At 31.8% G+C, this 20728-nt stretch overlaps 2 protein-coding genes across 5 annotated transcripts in view; one reads left to right on the top strand and one right to left on the bottom strand.

Annotated features, from left to right (window-relative positions):
- Window positions 1–27: 27 nt before the first annotated feature.
- LOC127719134 (uncharacterized) lies at window positions 28–8289 on the bottom strand. The gene is made up of 2 exons (XM_052225161.1): window positions 6008–8289; window positions 28–1456 (listed from the first exon to the last, which is right to left on the bottom strand). Exon 1 carries the CDS (start codon window positions 7039–7041, stop codon window positions 6016–6018), a length of 1026 nt encoding a protein of 341 aa, XP_052081121.1. The 5' UTR covers window positions 7042–8289; the 3' UTR covers window positions 28–1456; window positions 6008–6015.
- An 8739-nt stretch (window positions 8290–17028) lies between these two features.
- LOC127719185 (universal stress protein in QAH/OAS sulfhydrylase 3'region-like) overlaps window positions 17029–20728 on the top strand; it is a 30779-nt gene continuing 27079 nt past the window's right edge. Inside the window, exon 1 of one of the 4 annotated variants that reach the window (XM_052225215.1) lies at window positions 17029–17373. In XM_052225215.1, the coding sequence (XP_052081175.1) occupies window positions 17292–17373 (82 nt within the window). In that variant the 5' untranslated portion in view covers window positions 17029–17291. The remainder of the gene's footprint in view (window positions 17374–20728) is intronic. The other 3 variants (XM_052225220.1, XR_007990194.1, XM_052225209.1) reach the window with 3 other exon arrangements.

Genomic DNA, 20728 nt, shown 5'->3' with positions numbered 1-20728 from the left:
CAATACCAAATTCCGGACATTAAGGCTCATTCAAAATGTGTAAAAACTATTCCGAATTTGCGCATAATGTCTTAAAATCATACGATCAAGAAATATAACTGCACAATAGTTTTGATGGGTGATAGCACAATTACACGTACGTCATAATGTACACCTTTTTCATAAATGTCGTCATATATTTTATTGTCATGTCAACTCGTCCAATATGCGATTTTATTTTATTTTCTGAAGACCTTTTACCAAAAGGTGCATTGTGACAAAATAAGGAGCAAATTAAAGATTATTCAATTTTGAACATAAAAATAATGTGTGTTATGATTACCAATGAGAAAACTATCCACCAGTTACCAATTGACGTAAAACTTTGGTACTACAGGTCACAGTACGGCCTTCAACAACGAGCAAAACGAATACTGCAGAGGAAGCTATAAAAAAACCCGATATGAGAAATGTTGAAAAAATCAATCGAGAAAACTAACGACCTTATATCTAAATGAAACAACAAGCACAAAACAAATATGATATACAGCAAAAAACACCAACCACTGAAACACAGGCTCCTGATTTGGGGAAGGCATATAAAGAGTGTGGCGGGGTTAAACATGTTTGTAAGCGCTCGATCCTCTCTTAACCTGGGACGGTAGTGTAACAACACAACACAAGAACAATCTGTAAAAAAAAGTTGGAAATGGCTTTTGACAAATCAGATAAGTAATGTTTTGATTCCTTGACTGCGTGCAATCGAGAATTTCAACAAAACATATCTTTTTTTTTAATTTTTTTTTTTTTTTTTGTGGGGGGGGGACTGTAATATGCTCCATTAAGGTAAGAGATTACACAGTCATTTTACCAGGAACATCATCGAAGAAATTGTACCCGTGTATCTTGTGAATTAGAATTGTTTCAATCGCAGTTTTTTTAAAAATGTGGACATACGTTCCATTGACAAAGTCAAAAATAAAAGACGGAGGAAAACAGGAGAAAAAAAATATAGCAGAAAACCTCTGATTTTGTGATTTCAGAAGTAAGGTTTTCAAGACAAAAAATGTCAATTGTTACAACAAGTTCACGTTTACAAAGCAAAATGTCAAAGTCCAAGAATCCACATTCGAGAATCGCGGTCAAGTTATTTTTGAAAACAAATGGGTTATTTGGTCACTGGTAGTTAGTTGTCAAATTGCAATCATACCACATCTCCTTATTTATATATCACGCAAAATAGTTAAATGTTTACCTTTTCCAAAATGCATGTCTGCTTTTGAACTATATATACATTTTTTTCTCTCAAAAATCAAGGGCTTCATTTGAACTATTACCCATATTTTCATATACATATTTAATAAATTTGACACATAGATAAAAACTGTTTCACAAAGTTGCATGCATACAAAAGTTCTGCACTGAAGTCATCTAGCTGCTCTGTAGCACTACATTGGTCCCACTCGGGTCTGTATACCTGAAAAACAAAGATTTCAAATCATGACTTTTTTCTAGTTGCATGGATTTTTAGGTTTTATCATTACTTTTGTTTGCAAGTGTGAGTTTTGCTTCAAATATTATAAATATGTTGGAAAATATAACATTTTCCCTTTGTTATCAAGAATTTTTGTTAGTCTGTAAATCCTTGATATGTTGATGTGTTGACGTTTTGGGGAAATAGGTAATGTCAATTTCCCTTAAAATCATTTCAACTCGGGGTCATTTTGAAAAAAAAAATTCAATCTTTTCGATAATTCACAGTATCACAGCTTCGTGTTTTTGAGGTTCTAAAATCATAATGTAGTATTTGTTTAAGGACTGAACTGCATTTGTAATAATTATTGGCGTTTATACAACATGCGTCAATATGGACTAAAGCTATATTAGGCAACGACCATTCGTTTGAGGGTGTCATGGATTTTGTTCTCGGGACAAACATTTTTGTGTGTACTAAAATCAAGAACAATATTTCAGATATTAAATTGTATACTTAATAACGTGGTTTAACAATACTAAAATGTTCAAATTTCATTGCAAAATATATGTAGGGTGTACATGTTGTATTCTAATTAGTCTAAGAAGACAAAATACATATGTAAACCAATTCATATGTTTGCCTTCAATGGTCTTCTTTTTATATTATTTCCGTTGATTGAACTCTATGTTAAATGAGTAAATACTATTGAAATTGCTGAATCCTAAATATTGGAGCTAAATAAGAATGTAAGGAAAATTAATAGCAAACATCAAGGTTATGTGAAAAAATATTTTAAAGTCTCTACGACAGCAAATACGAACAATCCAACAAAATCCTCTCCCTCCTCTTCAAAACAAAATATTGTAGCGACAAAGCAAACTAATGAACAGAAAAGAGAAGATATAAAAATATCAACTGATAAAACAATTGGCCGGATAACGACTGTCTTTTTCACGATATTTCAGTTAAAAAAAGACGCACTCGTTTTTTTATCCATTGATTTTTTTTTAATCTCAACCTAGTACCCTTGATGTTTTTATGTATTCATGCAAACATACTTTGTTAGCGTCGAGTGTATCGTGCTGTATTCTTTAATGTACATAGTTGTGCATCATGTTATGGAGAAGATATCTCATTCTGGTCCATTTGTAATTTTAAACAATAAGATAAGTTCAAACCAGTTGAAACTAAATAAAAATATATACGATAAACGAATTAATTTATATAAGTCTCAATTAAAAAACTTTTTTTTTTATTAAAATCTGTCCTTTATCATTATATAGTATCCTTTTGTTCAAAACAGTAATACATTTGAATTATTTTGACCTTCATAGATTAAGATTTGAAATGACAAAACATACCAATCTTTACAAATCGAAAGAATTTACAAAATACCGACAAATGAGAGAAAAAAATTAATCAAAAGAATGAAATCGAAAGAATTTACAAAGTACCGACAAATGACTGAAACAAATTAATCAAAAGAAAGATCAAGTGGCATGTAATTACCAACTCGACCAGCATCAGTAACGGAACACACAGGGACTATCCTCAACCTGTTAATTATTTTATTGCTCAATTAAAGGGCGTCATCACTGATTAGATAGGGACGTAATCGTTTATCATAAAATCTGCTGGCATATCGGTCATTAGCACCACCTTGTTGAATTATCTGATCTTCCTTTGGTTTCAAGAATCCGTTTAAACTCCCGTTTCTTTGCACTAAGGTGTTAAGTAACACAGAATTAATGTCCAAATAATAGCCTGTTGTAAAACGATAAAAGCTGACCATTCCCCAGTGAAAATGCTAAATCAACGGACGTTGCTAATTACATCAAACGGTCAAGCAACTTTACCCCGTCTCCGGCTTTATATAAAGTTACCTATTGTTTATTCTTTCAAAAGAAATGAAAATAGAGCTAAGAATTTAAATATCTTTAATTGGATTTAATACTTAATCTGCATTTTAATTTATAATTTTTTTTAAAAATTGATAAAAATTAATGTTGGGATATTTTTTAAAAGAGGAAAAATAAATGTCAAAATATATTTGTGTTAAAAAATTAATTCTATAATATATGATTTTTTAATAGAATTTGGGTGTTTCTTTTTATTGCACTGTTATATAACAATATCCACTGTTCGACTAATAAAAAAGAAAACGATTTTTTTATGATTCATAAATGTCATTGAATAAATTGTACTTGATTTATGTTTTGTTTTATTTCAAATACATGAATAATTGATGATAATCAACAAACAAGAATGCTGTGGAAAATGATACGATTTCTGTTTCAATTTTTTTCTTCAGAATTAAAAATAATCGTACATTAAGCAATACTTAAACCACAAAGTAATATTAGAATAGGGTCAAATGAAAAAATTTAGATTTGTTCTCTTTTTTTTTTTTTTGCTGAATTAAAACAAAGTAAGTCAGGAACTAAATCATTGGTGAAGTTGAAAGTTACAATTCTTTATGGTTTTTACAGATATCATTTTTTTTCAGAATGTCTCTTTCAACAGAATATGATGGATTTGAGTCAAATTTTAATGTTCCAATATCTTTAAATCATTGGCTTTGCGCACATCGTTTGAAATATAAATTATATATAAAATATAAAACAAAACTGGTATATTGAAACTATATCAGAAGATTTCAGTCTCAGGATAAGGTTGGTATCAGTATACATGTTTATTGACTATATACATAATTATGTTTAAAATTGTAATATACTGTATTTTATATACATGTACCAAGTTGTAGTTTGAAATAAAAATATCTAGCTATCTATCTATTTATAAAATAAGGAGGTATTTCGTCATGGAGGCAACAACCCAACGACACTTTTGTGAAAATAATTTTTTTCCATTTGAATGTCTGTTATTTTTGGTGAAAGAAAAATTTTATACGTTTACAAAAAAAATATATATATTCGTTTTTACCTCAAAGGTAATAGATACATAAAAAATAAGACTGGTTGAGTACCTATTTAAGCAGTGATGTCGAAACCCTTGGAAACGTCTGATCTGAATAAGGGGATACAACTAGAACGATATCAGTTAAAAAAAAAGGAGCCGAGAAGCTTCAACGGAATCCTTTTGTTGTCGTGTCAAGGCAAAATTTCTTTTCAATATTTTTAAAAGAAAGGATTTTCTCCGTCTGTATACTTCATTATAAACTTAATTGCTTTCTTGTATGAATAAAACTCGTAAAACTAGCAGATTTGAATTTTTTTCTGCAGATGAACGAAATATTTGTGAAAGAATAGCAAGGATACAGTTGATTATATAAATGATGAAAATAACTTTACAAAATATCTGATATAGTATTAGTCAAAGGTCATCAACCCCGTATATAGATTTGGGTCTTGCAAAACTTCGTCGTTTTTTATTTCGGATTTAACATCATGCCATCTTAAAAAAAAAATTCCTGAACTTGGTGTTTATTTTATTTTTTTGAATAAAAAAGTGATTAACGAATAAAAATCCTTATGATAATATTCTTTAAAATATTGTCGATATTTGTTATGGTCCAATAACTGCAATTTATTACCACACATTTGTTGACATTTTTACACATTTTAGGAATTTTTAACTGATATTTGTACCCAAGAGTTATTAGTTAAAAGTAGGCATATTTGTCTAACACTGATAACATTCAATTTCTTGTTTATATACTTTAATTGAAATATGCAGCATATCAACATTGAAAGTTTTACATTTGAGCTTCATCGTCTAATTTTTTTTCTAGAAATTGTACTGAATTTAAAATCTTGGAATTTCAATTCTGCATACATAACCATTTCTGTTGTATGTTTTATTATCCATGCATGATTTTGTTTATGGTTGATGTAATGTTGGAATTACTTCCTTGACCCTGTCAATGTTTATAATAATACTCTTATGATTTGAAATAGTATATAGAGAGATATTACTTAGAGTGTGAGAAGTTGTGGTTACATATATATTATTTAACTCCTTTCAATTGGGAGCACCAAGCAAAACAAAGTTTTTCACTAACTTGTATTTGCAATTTTGCAATAATATATATACAACAATAGTAAAATATCTAATAAATGCTGACCTTTTTGTATCAGACAATAATTGAGGTAAATGCGATTAGTACCTCCCTACAAATACAAATAATTCTCTGTAAATTTCGTTAGTCTGTAGCGCTTTTCTTGATAAACTTCACCAGGAACGCTCAAAATCATGTATAAATAACCGAAATGATCTAAAGTAGATTATTTAAGTGCTTAAAACGGATAGCGTTCATTAGCTTCGAGCTACCAGGTACATGTAGAATTGCTATTGTTGATTTTGTAGCATTCTTTTTTATCGCCTGTAATATCGTTATAGTTTTATTTTGTGCTGATGTTTAATTACTTATTGTACTTACTCTCTGAGCATACAGTAACACATGCATGTGTACTATGCGTTTTTCTGTGCCCGGCCTTTGCTTTAGTTAAAAATTATTTCAATTTATTAGCGCTGAATAATTTAGAGCTTTAAATCATTTATATATTTTAAACATTAAAGTAAAGCACTTACCGATCCCGTTATTCTGTTTTCTTGAGTCTTCGTCTTGGATCAAACACACAGTCTGTCCCTCCTCGGAAATTCTCCTCTTCTGGAATTGGACTTATACCGTCTAACGTGTATGTATACTGATTTGCATCGGTTGAACGTGAAGGTCCAGAACCCACATCACTGTCATCTGCCATTGGGCTGAGAAAACTTGTATTTACTTCATTCATATTTCTCAGATCACCAATAAAGGACGGAGACGAAAAAGTACTTGTACGACGTCTTGTGATCATTTCTGGATTCCTATACGGAGTTGGTTCTGATTTCACCGGAGTCTGATATGTCAATTGTCTTCCCTGCGAAATCATCGACGGAATTGGTGTTCCAAAAAAAGGCGAGAAATTTAAATGTCGTTTCGGCAGTCTACTGTGTTCGGAACTAATACAAGGCGTGTGATACGGCGAAAATCCTGACTGTTGCACAGTGGAAAGGTTACCGTGTTGAACTCCAACGGGCGAAGGCATCAAATAAGAATAGGTCGAATGTAGCATCTGACTTTCAAGATGGAAGGCTTGTTGTTTTAACAAATTGTCTCTGTCAATGATATCTGTTAAAGAAGCAATATAGTTAACAGCTAATTTAAGTGTCCGAATTTTTGACATTTTGCGGTTGGTTACATGATATTCGGCCGGTATACACTTTCGGAGATCTTCAAGAGCTTTCGATAACTTCTTCATGCGCTTTCTTTCTTGAACGTTTGCAGTATTCCTCCTTTCTTCGATGGCGATTTCAGATAAATTTTCAAATTTCTTTGGCTTTCGTTTTCGTCTTACGATCACGTTGTCAGTATCACTGCTATTGTCATTAGAATCTTTGGTTAAATCTATCGGTCCAAAATCATCATTCTCTAGATTTTGATTTGGACTAAGAGCAGAATTTTCGGCCATGGTCAGTTCAGAAAGAGATAGCAACTTGTGAAATGATACAGCGGTCAAACAGATATAGTGACAAACACCCATTGTTTCTAAAGTCATAAATTGTCCAAAGCGTCGACCCATCCCATGCTGTGCTGCTCCTCCGATCTCCTCACACGGATGTTATCAATTAAATTGTTTTCTAATTGCTCAATGAATGCCTTAATAGATTAATTATCCGACCACTTCTTATATTGACAAGTCTGAACTTTTAGAAAAAGAATTTATAAAAAGATAAAAAGGACAAAAACTTATAAATTTGTCTTTTTTTCAAAGAAAGAGTTATTTATTGGTTCCATGGCAATATATTGATATATTCGTTTTCTCATTAGAAACAAGTTCAAATACAACCGAAATATTCATCGTAAATACAAAAATGGTAAAATCTTTAACGTTGATACTCTATAAGATTAAAGTTGGAACATTACATTTAAAATAAATAGAATTAAAAAAAATTTGATAGATAATGCAATACAAGAAAATTAGTTAAAAAAAGTTTTTTATACACAAACTTACAATTTGAGAAAGACTTCAAAAACCAAATGTGCGACTGATTTCGCTAAAAATCCATAGATTAATATACTTGTTAGTAAAGAACATTTTCAGAACGCGCGAGATTTGTGTGTGTGTGAAAAGTCGCAGGACGGAATCGATCCCTTATTTCTTGCAAAAATGTATTAGAAATGTACCGTGGCTGCAGTTCTTCATGGAGATATATTTGAGATGACATTGTAATTTGAAAGGAACACTCAGTTTTTTTTTACAGATTATAGACGAAAAAGCAATTAGCAAAAAGAAAATTTTTAATAAATTGATTTAATCATTACTTGAAGACTTTTGAACGCCTAATCAATGGAATATAAATAAAAGTACTATGCACAGGTCTTCACGCTTTGTGCAATTGAAAAAGGGAACACGTAGGGAGTTCCAAAAGTAAGAGTTTAACGTAAGACATTCTGCGTAAAACCACATCTACATGTTCCTTTTAATAACAATATTTTTATCACTTTTTTATCAAATTTATTTCGAGATAAAACCTAACCATGCTAGCAGGATGTACTTTTGAGATTAACTCATTTTTTCTTAGATTTACGTTTCATTATTAAACCGTATCAATGCACTCGTTATTTGTGTCTTCTGGCAACCTTTGTATATAAGTTAAATGAATAAGCTGTAGCTTACATGAACAATTTATTTTTAGCATACAATCAGGGTTACAAATGTCGTAACAACAATAATGATTAACCTATAAACGTTCATCACTATATACTTCAGACTCGAGATGTATGTTTGGATACTTATTTATTAGTATTGTAAACAAAAGAAAACATAATGGAAGAAAACTGCAGAACGGTTTTACTGGCTATGGACGGGAGTGACCACTCGGACCATGCTTATCAATGTAAATTAACTGCAAGTACAATGTATGCATGGAGTTCTTAAAATTTTAATTTATGAAATATAATTTTGCAAATGCATTCAATTAAAATCAGTTATGCAATCTCATCTTGCATGACTGAATCTTCTTGCACATTTGCATTTGTTCTCGAGTCCATGTTTGACCAGTTTGGTCTTATTGAAGAACAGATGTATTACAAGCAGAAGTCCATCCGTGTCAATTTATTCTTCTGGTTTAATGTAACTTGAAAGTGTATAGAAATGTACAATGTATGTAATTCTTATATTTCTCTACTGTTTGCGGACTTAAAATTTCAGCATAACATTGTGATTATTTAAATACATTCATTTTGATAATTATATGCTTTCCAAAAAGGCGAAAAAGGTTTGATAAAATGCATTTGAATGGATGTATTTTACCAATCAGCCTGAATACACATACACGGTTCACATAAAACTGATTACACTTTTGGTCGATGTTAATAAAATGTACGAATTATTTCCCTTACAACACTAATCAAGATAAAATAAACGCATAAGATGGTCTATATATCTTTACGAAGAAAACAATTTCTGCCTTTCAGCCAAATTAAAAAAAAAAAAAAACAGCATTTAAGGGACCTGGGCACCATATGAAAAATTGCTTGTATTAGTCCAGGTTTGACGGCCTTTCAGGACTTCCTGTGACTTTGGTACATCAGATCGTCGTTCACAGAGAACGCACGGGGCTGCAAGTCTCTGTCTGAATATCGCGAAAGAACTGTCATGATCAGTTGTCAAGCAGAATGAGATAAATCATTCGTTTCCTTTATAAAAAATACGGAGATGTATGATTGTCAATGAGATAACTATCCACCGAAGTCCAAATGAAGTCACGGGATGTATTAAGCAGCTTAAGGTCACCGTACGGCCGCAGTTTAACAATGAACAAAACTCATACCGTATAGTCAGCTATAAAAGGCATCGAAATGACAAAATGTGAAACTATTCTAACGAAAAGCATATAAGACAGACATGATCCAACGACAAACCCCTGAATAACAGGCTCCTGACTTGGGACATGCACACAAACAATGTGGTGGGGTCAACATGGTTGTGAGCGCCCAATCCTCCCATTACTTGTGATATCGGTGTAACAACAAACAATAAGAGCAAACTTTAAGCAGTCACTTTAAGCTAGTACAAATCTAATTACAACTTATAAATAAATCATGTTTTCTAAACCTTATGTATCAGTCAATACACATCCAATGGTATTTAGTGTAAAAACGTCATATACCGTCTTAGAAAAGCATATAACCATGCTCAAAATACAATGCCAAAATCTAAGTAAACAGTATCGACATGATGTAGAATCATAAATATTCAATATAGTATATCAATACATAGTTGGTTTATGTTTTAATTGATCAATTTGAAAAACAAAATCAAGTTTTTTCTTCACGAAAATGTACATTTTAATCACCAAATTTCCCTTGAACCTCAACGAACGCTTTATGTGAATTGCGCTCAGACGTCCTACGATCAAACTGTCACCAGAATAGACTGTCGAAGTCAAATCTTCGACTACATAAGTGCAACATTATAATTATATTTACCATATGGACATTGTGTTACTAATCGTATACTATTAAAATTAAATGGTATATAAGTAAAATTGTCATGTACATGAACATGGACCCACCAAACAAATAAATAAAGAATGTGTATAACATATGTCTCATACGAAATAATGAAAAACAATATAAAACTTCGATTCAAGATATTTTCTACTTTCATACTTCAAAGGGTTTTAAACAGTTTATAATTTACGACATACAAGTTGACATTTTGATATTGTTGTATTTTCAACAGGGTACCTAAAGTACTTTAGGCAAGCATCCGATTATGTTGTGTTTGTTCACTGTCCCGAATTGACACAAACACAGCTTTCATGTGAGTAGATGTAAATATTTGTTTTGTACTGTAAATCATATATCGCGCTGTAGTGTACAGTCGTTCACATTCCTTTTCTTTTATAATTTCCTTAATACAACGTACATATATATAGTAAATACAATCGCACCAAGGCCTACATTTATTTCTGCTTAGAGACAAATCTCCAAAAGGGTTGACTAGGGTATAAAACACGGTCTTCACACGCCTTTTGCCTTCTGGTAGTAAAACCGTTACTTAAGAGAGGCGTGTGTTTGGGTGAGCGGGATGGATAAATCTGCAGCCACATCCGGTCGGAAAAGGCCCATTAGTTCTGAATCCTTGTATGGGGCAAATGCAACACTCTTTGCACGTTTAAGAACCCATACAACAACACTTTGAAGGGTCTGGCTATTGCAGGGCAAAATTTCTGACGTTATTAAATATACCTTCAATTTCCTGTGACAGTCGAAATTCCGACCCTTCATCCCGATCGACCTACTTTGCATAACTTTACTTATGGAGTACTAGTAATTGTTAATTTGTTCTGTTCCCTTGTATGCACGAAACATTTTTCACTGGATGTTAAACAAATAACAATAAACCAATCTATATATGTAGAGAGACATTATCTTCATATGTTTATGTCTACGCTACGTTTAAAAATGTCATTGGAAAAAGATGCTTTATTTAAAAATCAATAAATTCAAAGTATAGATCGTAGTCTTGGCAACTCGTTCTCACGACGAGACTGACCGAGTTCCTATTGTCGTTAGCAGTGGTATTTTAAATAAAATGCCACGCCAGCATGTGAATGATTATAGTGCAGTCCAAGTGATAATCAAACAAATGAATTGAAATGATGCCAACTGTGCTCAATATAGCCTGGGATTCTGGCTCACTGCTCGCAGCCTATCGACGAAGTATTATATTGGGTCAGTATGCCAGGCTATGCACAATAAGGACCGATCTTAGATGTAAATAGTGTTAAGTTAAATCTTTTCTGTTCATTCCTGAGAAGTAAAATAACCTCAATTTAATATGAAATTTTAAGAGTTTATGACTAGGCGTTTTTGTTAATAATTAAGAAAAAGAAACGAAATAAAAAAAGATGAAAAATCCAAAACAAGGATTGAAGTAAATATTCGCTGACAGCTTAAACTGCAGGTCGTCCAAAAACCATGTAAAATTTTGACCAAACTTGCTGCAGATATACACCATTTGTTATTTTACGTCATTTTACGTTACAGATTTCTTTTCCAAATGTATAGATCAACTTAAGACAATGATGGTAAAGCACGAAAAGGAAACGAGGCTACTTTTGGCGCAACTACATGAACATCTGAAAAGGGAAAAAGTAAGTCATGTGATTGATCATGTGCCCTTAGGACGGCTTTCATAATAACGACTTTTCTAGGATCTAGATTTTTTTCTCTAATTATTATATGCGCAACATTTTGTGTTTGTTGCCAGTAGTCTGTAATTGAATATTCATTTTTACATCGCGATGACCGTGAGGTCATATCGATGTATTGCTATCGCCTAAATATCCATTATGCAAATTAGTTTTGGGTTTTCAACCGATCTATAAAAATTATAGATCCGCGGTCACTTATCTAGTGCAAAATAACATTACTTACCGCTTGTTTCAAATTCATTTTTTCAATGGATACTCCTATAAATATTTTTATTAAAACACAAATTAATGATATGAAAATGTGTTGTCGTTAGTTATATATATATAAAAGTAAAAAATCATTGATGATATAAATGCACACGTACCGAAAAATTGTGTTAAAGCTTACGGAAGAATATCTCAAGAACGTTTTGCGACACTCCCGGCAAGGACCGATAACTCTGTTATTGTTTTGCGGGAAAATATGAATGGCTTCTCATATCCAATCTTTTAGAAAAATCGATTTTTTTACAGAAGAGTGCCCACCATGCACTTGCACTGCACTATAATTAGAATAGTAGAATAGAATGATATATAAATAGATGAAAATTATATATACATGCAACCGTAATATTAATATAATATATAACAACAAACCAGACGTGTATACTCTGACACTATTATCATATTAGTATAATAGTCCCAGGTATACTGATTTGTATCACTACAATATAATAGTTATTACGGTGCGGTTGAATTTCCTGTCATTTATTCATCATCCATGCACGAACTTGTATCAGAAAAAAATATATCTCTGTAAATTAACCTCAGTTTCAGGTATAGAGATGTGATCTATTTCTGTGACATGTGCTTTTGACCATCCACAAGAACCTGCGGTCATCCGATGTTCAGTACTTCAGTACTTTGATTTATTATATCATCATAATTTGGGTTAACATATTATTTTGGCTATATATTTCAGTTCTTTTTCAAAATATTTTGGTAATTTTAGGATGTTTTTGGTAAGCCTGTGAACAGGTTTTTTTCACGATTTGTGAAGAAAATCTTTGGAATGTAGCAATATATTGTTGTTGTTTTTTTGTTTGTTTGTGCTGCTTAAAATACATGTAACCATTTTCTCATTTATAGATTTCAGGGAAAGTTGTGCGAAAACAAGGAGACCCAAAAGAACAAATACTTAAAGTTGCCGACGAGGAAAATGTAGATTGTATCGTTACCGGAAATCGAGGACGAAATAAAACGTGTTCAGGAATCATGGGAAGTGTTAGTTCATTTTTAGTACATCATTCAAAAGTGCCAGTCCTGATTGTGAAGAAGGAGTTGTGTAACATTTAATCATGTAATTATCTATTTCTATAACATTAAATAGACGTTGAAACTGGTTTCTATTGGCAGCCTTTAAATCAATGTATAACCATTTAACTTTAAATTTATATATTTTCCAATTTTTTATCATTCATTATGTTTTGTTTTTTTGGTAAAGGGTTTTCCTTACTTGAAACAGTTGCACATAATAAACAACTTCCCTATAAAGTGTACGTGCAGCTGTAATGTTTTATCAGAAATATTGTATTAGTTTTATTTTTTATGGATAAATTAAATGAAAAAAAAAAATATAAATGTAGATGTTATATTTATTATGAATAATCCAGGCTTGTTAATAACACAAAATATGTGCAAAACACAAAAATTCTGCGTTTCATCATTTGAAGTATTAGTGGGGTGCCCAGTAAAAGAATTCGATCGATTTAGCTTAACGGAATAACACACGGCTGTATTTGATATAATTGGAAAGAGGAGAACAAGCCCCTTAGATATATCGCCGCTGTCTCAGCGCAGATTGTCTTAAAATTTGGTCAAAGGTCAAAACTAAAATTTCAAGGAAAATGCAGGGTCAAATTTAGACTGCTTGCCCCTACATACATGCGTCAAGAGCGAAATGAATTCGATTGAGTTAAAGGATTATACATATAGTTTCTTTTAAGGTCTAGTTTAAGGAAATTTCTGTTGCCAAATATAATCCGAGATTGACATTTGTACTTATAGGGTGCATATCTACAATTGTCATTCAGCTGTTATATATAAATAAACAGTGACCTTGACCCATAACAATTTCAAAATTTGGAATTTTTATATTACTAGATACAAGTGAACTCTTGAGATGTTGTTTTGAGATATCAACATTTAAAAGTTGCCTCCCAAAAAATGTTAATATCCCCGTCTTTTGAAAGATGTACGTCAATTTCTGGGCAAATATAATCCGAGATTGACATTTGTACTTATAGGGTGCATATCTACAATTTTCATTCAGCTGTTATATATAAATAAACAGTGACCTTGACCCATAACAATTTCAAAATTTGGAATTTTTATATTACTAGATACAAGTGAACTCTTGAGATGTTGTTTTGAGATATCAACATTTAAAAGTTGCCTCCCAAAAAATGTTAATATCCCCGTCTTTTGAAAGATGTACGTCAATTTCTGGGCAAATATCTTATTTTCTTTTGGTGAGTGTGGAAGCACATACAACTGTTCTTTGTTCCAAAACTAGTTCAATATTAATGCAGAATGAATTGAATTAGAAGTTCGGAGTATATCTTTGCTTTATAGAAGCGAAAAGTGCTGCAAAAGGTGAAAAATATGGAGGGGTGTCAAAGTCACACAAACAAAATGTCAATTATAAGAACAGGTTAATCATGGGTATGGAATTTGCTCATTGTTGAAGGCCGTATTATGACCTATAGTTGTTAAATTCTATGTCATTTGGTCTCTGGTGGAGATTTGTACCAAGCCAGTTGTTTTCCATTTGTTTGATGTGTTTGAGCTTTTGATTTTTATAAAGGACTTTCCGTTTTGAATTTCCCTTCGAGTTCGGTATTTTTTTTATTTTACTTTATACTATCGATGTTACAGTGTGGTCACAACAACGCGTCTTTTCAGAATCTATAATGTCGACTATCATGGGTAATTTAATAGTTCATTCAATTCACAGTACTACAAATCCCTAAGAGATGTCTGATCAATTTCCCAGACAGTTTCCATAAATTTGAATATAAGCCATAATATGTACAATGGTTACATAATTTAACCATTAGCCTTTAATTACAAATCAGTTTGATTTGAATAAATCCAGTTTGATGAAAACTTCTGGGAATGGAGAACAAAGATATATTGCATTTGAGAAGTTTAACGATTTCTGATGATTAATTTCGTTTTAGAAATTTCCCATGGTAACCGTTATAGTCTTAAACTATCTTGTTTTTCATGATTATATACATTTTAAATTACATTTTAATTAATGGTTAAAACTATATTGATATGAAAAACGAATTGTGATATTTTAGCGATATATTTTTATTTTAAACTCAGTGAAATAGAGTCATTTTAAGAAGAAATAAGATACATGTAGTTTGTGAATCTCTATTCAAGACTAACATTATTTTTTTAAACGAATTGCATTCTATTTAGGGGAGTTAGAAACAATTGTATTCAGGCAAGAATGCATTGGGGGTTTACGTATTTATGTTAGAATTTGAATGTCTTTGCTGCGATCGTTCTTGTTGATTTTAAAGGTGTTTTTAAACGCGATGTATTCATTTTTTAACTCTTAGATTTTTCTTGTCCACCATGTCTGATGATAAAAATTAACAGAAAAGGCAATGTAAAAGCAATACAACTTGATTCGTTTGACTTTACTTACTGTTGGTAGTGATTTTTGAGCTGTTTCAACCTCCAATGGAGTCAATGTTTCGGAACTGGCCATAATTTAAAACGTAATTATATCTGATTTTTTCTTTTTTTTAATAAAAAGTATAAAGCTACAAAACTAACAGATAATGTTGACCTTAGGTGGTTTGTGCTACCTGTGCAGGCTCCCTTTGGTTAAACATGCAGCCCCTATGTTGTTTGCATTGTTTGTAATGATCATCTCAACTTATGACTTTGAACGTTTCTGGCGAAGGAATGATAAAAATGCACATTGAAGGCAAATATAAAAGACAATGACCCACCAAGATAAAAGCACAAAAGAGTAAATATTTGATATGGAAGGAAGTTTGTGCTGTGGACACATTTATCGGGTAGCATTTTCCTTTTTTTTATTCAAAATTACAACTTTTCAAAACTCGAATAACATCTTGACCTGTGATATGACAGATGATTCACGGTTGAGAACTGCATGCTGTCCCTACTGACTTTATTAATATGTTAAATGTTTTCAGGTTCACGGATTTTATATTTCCCTATCTAATTTAATTTATTATAATATTGATTTAAAGGAGAACAATACAGAATTGCAACTATGTTTTAATAGTCGACCTTTTTCTATTCAGTCACTACAAGTATTCAAGAATGTAAAGTATTAGTATATATAAATCTTCACTGTCAAAGGAAGTAAAAAGTTGTACTACGTACATATGTACTAAGAACAGTCTTTACATTCGACCTTCATATTATACTAAGCTGAATCGTATGAATTACAAAATAGGTATACAGTTATATAAAACGTAAACCATAAAATCGTGATTACAACGTAACCTTTTTTGTCAAATCCTTGATTTGTGTCTTATTTTATTCGTGTAATATTTGGCCGCTGTAAGCTTCCTGAATAAACAATGAACTTTTTTTTCAATAAAGCAGCGATCAAAACGTAAGAAGGGTGTTCACTTATAAACCTAGCTTTGCCCAAAAAAATGAGTTTTATGGTTTGCAATGCGTTGGACTATATATATATATTAGGCTGAAATGATTTTATCACCAACATGACTGGAATGGACAGATTGGTCAGCAAACAATAATGTAAGAAACTAAATGGTCTTCAAAGTCAGAAACAATAAAAACTGTTGGAATTCAATCGAAATAAATGTGGAAGGAAGCAGAGATTGTAGCCCAGTTTCTGTCCGTGTAGTCTTTAAACAGAACTACAGTCGAGCCTGCTTACGAGACCACCTGTGTTAAGCAAGAGCCTGCTATAAGACCATTAATTTAAGATCCCTCTATTGTGCAATTCATATACATGTAGATTGAACCTGTATTAAAAGACCACCTGTCTTATGAAAGCTCTTAAAGCAGGTTTCATCGTATATGTTCCTTTAATGAATCCGTCAAAGCTAATGACCATTTTTTAAAGTTAACATCTAAGAAACTTAAAATATCCTCATTTCTGTTTTAATGGAAACACCAAAGGGGTAGTTTAGTAGTGAAAGGTATTACTATCCCCTTTCCACGACACGCCCTGTTCATAGCCTGCAGTGGATATCTGTTTAGTCTACTCAGAAGTCATCAATCAGCTTCAAGAACTTTTCTAAGTGTAGTTTGAAATGTTTGTATGTAAACACAATCGATTTTATGCACACAGTATTAATCAATTTTGCCGCTGTGAGGTTGGACTTCAATACACAGATGTAATAAAATCACGATTGTTTATTTCAACTATTTTTAAATGTACACGGTCAGTGTCATTTAAATCCGACACTTGCTATCAACTGAACCGTGATTTCGCATCGGGTACAACTTTATACTGAGGTGACGATATCTTTTATTTACATGTGAATTATCAGTGGATGCACATATATAAACTTTTTAGATATTCTGTGTTTTAAAAATGACCGAAGAAGCAAAAACGGGAGGGAAAAATGTAGTCATAGCTATGGATGGAAGCGAACATTCCAAATATGCATTTAAATGTAAGTGTAAATATACACATTTTTATGCTTACGTTTTTTTATATCATATTAGTGTCACCATATGTTACTCATACATTGTACATACATGGAAGGAAATGAACATATACTATTTATAATGTAAACATGACCTCGAACATTACTTTCATATTTAAAATTATTGTGTTAAAAACAGAGAATCATGCATCTTTGGAGGATAGTTGATGTGCATATTTTTAAAACTAATGTTATATCAGGTTGCACTATAAAATATATATTATATATAAGTAGTTGATTAGATACGTGCATCAGATTCACGTAAACACTGATAAAATTATCGAATTATGCATTCTTCTTCAGTTATCTTGGGAATAATATGAATTACTGTAACAATATTAAATGATGATCACTCGAACATGTCGAAGGGGATTCAATTTTGCTTAAGGTTAATAACCTCAACGACCAAACAGTACACTTGCGAACATCGGTATTGGATATCTTGTGCCCGAATTTTTCTGTCTCTAAATAGCGTATATTTCCTGATCTTCATTTGCTTTTTACTATTTTTGCTTTTTTATATTTTTATTTTGCAATATAGATATAAAAAAAAAATTAGAAAAAAGCAAAAATATATAGTAAAAAGCAAATGAAGTTCAGGAAATATATGCTATATAGAGACAAGAATTCGGTCTAGTGATATCTTGAAACTTTTAGTACGGGGAAAGGGAGAAAAGTTTGTGAAAGTTATCCTTCTTTCCAGCATAATTCACCTTAATTAAATGGTGAAACATCTATTCCATGCAAGGAAGCAGATATCCTCATTAGACTCATTATTGCTGGGATGACCCGAAGTTAATTATATGTGAACAAATGTGCCTGTCATAAGTCCCACAGAAGCGTGTGATTCAGTTGTTGTCGTTGTGGTTGGTTGCTGTCTGACATATAGAAATAAGAAAATGTGGTACGATTGCCAATGAGACAACTCTCTACCAGAGACCAAATGACGGGTTACTGTACGTCCTTCAACAATGACCAAATCCCATACCACATAGTACTCTTTAAAAGGTCCTGAAATGACAAATGTAAAACAATTCAAAGGAGAAAATATCGACCTGATTTATGTAGAAAACAATACACGAAAAACTTCAAAAACATAAATATGATATACTGCAACAAACGACAACCACTTAATTACAGGCACGTTTTTCGTTTATTGTTTTTAGCATAAATCCAATTGTCATGTCGTTACCTTTTAAAGCTTATTATGAGAGTGTGGATTGGGATTTACAGAATAGAGAATAATGGCCAAAACATAAAGAATAGAGAAAAATGGACCAAAAAATAAAGAGTAGAGAATAATGAGGAGTAGAGAGTAATGAGGTTCTAAAATATAAAGAATAGAGAATAATGGGCAAAAAGTAAAAAGAATCGAGAAAAAGGGCATGAAAAATTAAAGAATACAGAAATGAAGGACCCTGATCCAGACCCTCTATTATGCGTCGTACGGTGACCTATATATATATTTACATCTTCGTCCTTTGATTTCTGGTGGATAGTTGTCTTATTGGCATTCATATCACATCTTCATATTTTTACAGCGTAGGAAGATATATGAAATAGACATACGCAAATAAAATGATGGTTTCATTGCATGCACTCGACCACTGGCGCTCTATTTGTTTGCTATAAAAGATGAAATATAAGCACAATAATAAATTATGTTTAAGCTCTCTTTTTGTTGTGAGTAGGCCTGTAGTGTAGTGTGACAAATTTTTCTCTAAGTTACGATAGAGAAAAGGGAAAGAAAAGGCCCAGTAGTGACCATTTTCATATTTATATTTTCATATTTTATGCTGGAAGATGAAATAGAAATATTCTAAAATGGACAATTTCCATAGAGGTTGCAATACGTTGCCCCTATATTTCATAAGTCAAAATCAAATGCTACATGCATATATATATATATATATATATATATATATATACAAGTCTAAATTGAAAACAACGTTCAAACCTATGATTGCGTTGGATAAAAACCGCAATTTTTATACGTGTGCATGCAAAACAAATTTCTTGTTAGAGGGGTCTAAATACAGCACAAACAACATTTTCCAAAAGACCAAAAAAGTGAAAAAGTATATTTTAACAAAACGCATTTGACTAACAGGTCGAACAACAAATGTTCTTAAATCCTGCTGACTGCCATTGGCGATTGCCAAATAAACGGATCACAAGGTGTAATAAATGGATCTTAACTTTAAATTTAATACCAAACAGAAAACAATAAACTTGCGGCGAAGATGGTATACCGCAAACAAAGGTGCAAATATTTTTTGTACACCATATCCGGATTTCGACAATTAATGTCTCTTCAGTGATGTTAGGAATATATATATTTATATATATACTGGCATGATCGTCTTGTTCAAGAAAATCTAGGCGTATTTTTCAAGTCACTTTTATAATCGAGGTGCTCATGTCATACACTAAATATAAAGTTTTGATAGATAAATAACTCCCCAGGCCGTTGTAGATAAATGCATGTTTACCACTCCTCCGTTATTCTGTGCCAGTAGGAATGATTTGACAATTCCTTCAATTCATTTTGATTGTAATGTCGCTGTACAGGTCAGTGTCAGTGTCAGTGAACCCTTTGTTTGTTCACGATTGGTGTTGTTGTTATTTCATAAACATGGGTACGATCTTTTAAATAAGATGGACCCCCCCCCCCTTTTCCGATAAACCCCGAATGTTATTTCGATCTATGACACAATACAGTGTGGCAATACAGTACTTTGTATAGTACGTGATAAAATGTATTTAAAACATGTTGCAAAACCACTATCTGCGATGTATTCAAGTACCTGTTGACCAAGAAGAAATATGCAAGCTCAAGTAGTTTTTACGTTTTATTCGACCTATAAAAAGTATTAATTTCAAGGATGGAATTGAATGTTTTTAGAAAAATTTAAAAGTGTTATTTATATTTTGTTTTGGGACCTTACAACACCTTTGTATCATGTTAAATTGTTTATTTGAATTTTAAGTGCATTACAAGAAACATATCAATATTATAATCATGTTGAAGGTACATAATATACGTTTGCCATTATCTTATCATGTAACCTTCAATATCTATCTAAAAACAGTGTTCCTAGGATATTTAATTATTTACATAAAAAACTGTCTGACATTTATCAGGATAAGTTGTAAACCCTCAAAAGACATAACTAAATTGTTTAGGAGTCAATGGTACATTTTACATATTTTCTACCCCCAGGAATAGGATACCTTAACTGTATTTGACGAGATCTTTCGGAATTTTGGGTCCTCAATGCTCTTCAACTTCGTATCTTATTTTGCCTTTTTAACTTTTTTG

Source organism: Mytilus californianus, unplaced genomic scaffold, assembly GCF_021869535.1.
Source record: "Mytilus californianus isolate M0D057914Y unplaced genomic scaffold, xbMytCali1.0.p SCAF_1, whole genome shotgun sequence".
In the NCBI taxonomy this organism is placed as follows: Eukaryota; Metazoa; Mollusca; class Bivalvia; order Mytilida; family Mytilidae; genus Mytilus; species Mytilus californianus.
Note: the sequence above shows the minus strand (reverse complement) of the source record. Positions and strands in the feature narration are given on the sequence as shown.